Source organism: Corylus avellana, chromosome ca4 (assembly GCF_901000735.1).
Source record: "Corylus avellana chromosome ca4, CavTom2PMs-1.0".
NCBI classification, from domain to species: Eukaryota; Viridiplantae; Streptophyta; class Magnoliopsida; order Fagales; family Betulaceae; genus Corylus; species Corylus avellana.
This window is the reverse complement of record NC_081544.1, coordinates 517,142-518,665: the sequence shown is the minus strand read 5'-3', so window position 1 is coordinate 518,665 and position 1,524 is coordinate 517,142. Positions and strand designations below refer to the sequence as shown.

At 37.2% G+C, this 1,524-nt stretch overlaps 1 protein-coding gene across 1 annotated transcript; it reads right to left on the bottom strand.

Moving 5' to 3' along the window:
- Positions 1–457: 457 nt before the first annotated feature.
- On the bottom strand, positions 458–1,502 carry LOC132180080 (uncharacterized). Its single transcript, XM_059592925.1, has 2 exons — positions 1,265–1,502; positions 458–1,134 (listed from the first exon to the last, which is right to left on the bottom strand). The coding sequence occupies exons 1-2, from the start codon at positions 1,493–1,495 to the stop codon at positions 532–534; spliced, it is 834 nt and encodes a 277-aa protein (XP_059448908.1). The 5' UTR covers positions 1,496–1,502; the 3' UTR covers positions 458–531.
- Positions 1,503–1,524: the final 22 nt, after the last annotated feature.

Sequence of the window (1,524 nt, the reverse complement as noted above, 5' to 3'; positions counted from 1 at the left end):
GTGAGAGCATCTCCAACGGTCCTTATAAATTGGTGTTTTCAGCTAAATGTAAACTATTATACCCAATTTTCTTATTTTAAGATTGACTCATTTATAAAAATGCCTCTTCGAAGTAAGCTATAAAATGTATGCTCAAACTCGACTTGTTGGAAGCTCAGGAGAGCTCGAGCGGTAATTCGCTGACTAAGCTTGAGTGGAAAGAACAACATAATAATAACCATATTAACAAAATCTTCTTAACCATGATTTATTTGTTAAACATAAAAAGAAAAAGTAACCAACCAGAAAAAGAGAAAGCATAGTGACAAAATCTTCGTAAACTTTGAATTTCAAATTTAACCATGATTTATTCGTTAAACAGATCACTAGCTACACCAAATTTCACCGGCCGGCCATTTAGAATATATATATACAGAATTCGTATAATTAATAATAACTGCATGCAATTAGTTCATACTTCTGAATCAAAAACATATTTTTGCAACTTAATTTAAAAGGGAGTGTTAAGTATTATCACTCTAACCTATAATGCTAGGAATTTAAATTCATGCATAAAAAGATGCCCACCAATTGCAACAACAAAAAACGATAACGTTGGCAACAGATTACCATCGCGATCATGATTACAAAATCAAACTTGTTAATACTGGTTACAAACTTAGACCCAGTTTGACGTCGATGGCAGGGAACCAGTTCGAAGAAGCACCTCTTTACGTGTCTCCCCCTACGCACACGCCCCTTCCACTGTTCAAATCTCTCCAAGAAGGTCAGAATTGTCGTCCCATGATTACTGATTACCTCATTAAAATCATCCATGAACACGGCCCATCTAAGCTCATTCTTGAAGGGACGCAGTAACTCTTGAATATCCTTGTCAAAATGCTGCAGCATGAAGGGACGCAATAACTCTAGATCATTCTCGTCAAAATGCGGCAGCTTGAAGGGACGCGATAACTCTTGAACTTTCTGGACAAAATGCAGAAATTCGCAGTCTTTTCCAACGAAATAAAATGTTATGACAATGTTTCCAGCTTCAGCTATCAATGGATCCTTGGCCACGGCATTAAAATTTTCGGAAAATTGTTGGATCCATATTTTGTCCTTGCCTCCACAGTAGAAAGTGCAAACTTCGTTCTGATTGCACAAGATATATATGTATGTAACATCAAATTTTATTTGAAGGCGTAATATATATGAAGTTTGCCTAAAACTGCATGCATGAATATGTACGCGTATTCATTTATAGTAGTAAAGAAGACATTACTTGATGAGGTCCAGGTGGATTGATGAAACCTGCATGTGGAACTGGTTTAGGCGAAGTGAAAGGGAAGGCATTCATTCCCCATTTCCGAATCAAGCCAAGTGCATCTTTGTTTTTGACATCTCCTTGCGAGTTCATCACCCCGATAATCGGCTCATTATCGAAGTGCCAATCCTCCTTAATGAACTTGATTCCTGCTACTAATGAAAAGTACTGCACTATGTACCATGGCATATCTGACGGCAACATCTCAAACTTCATTC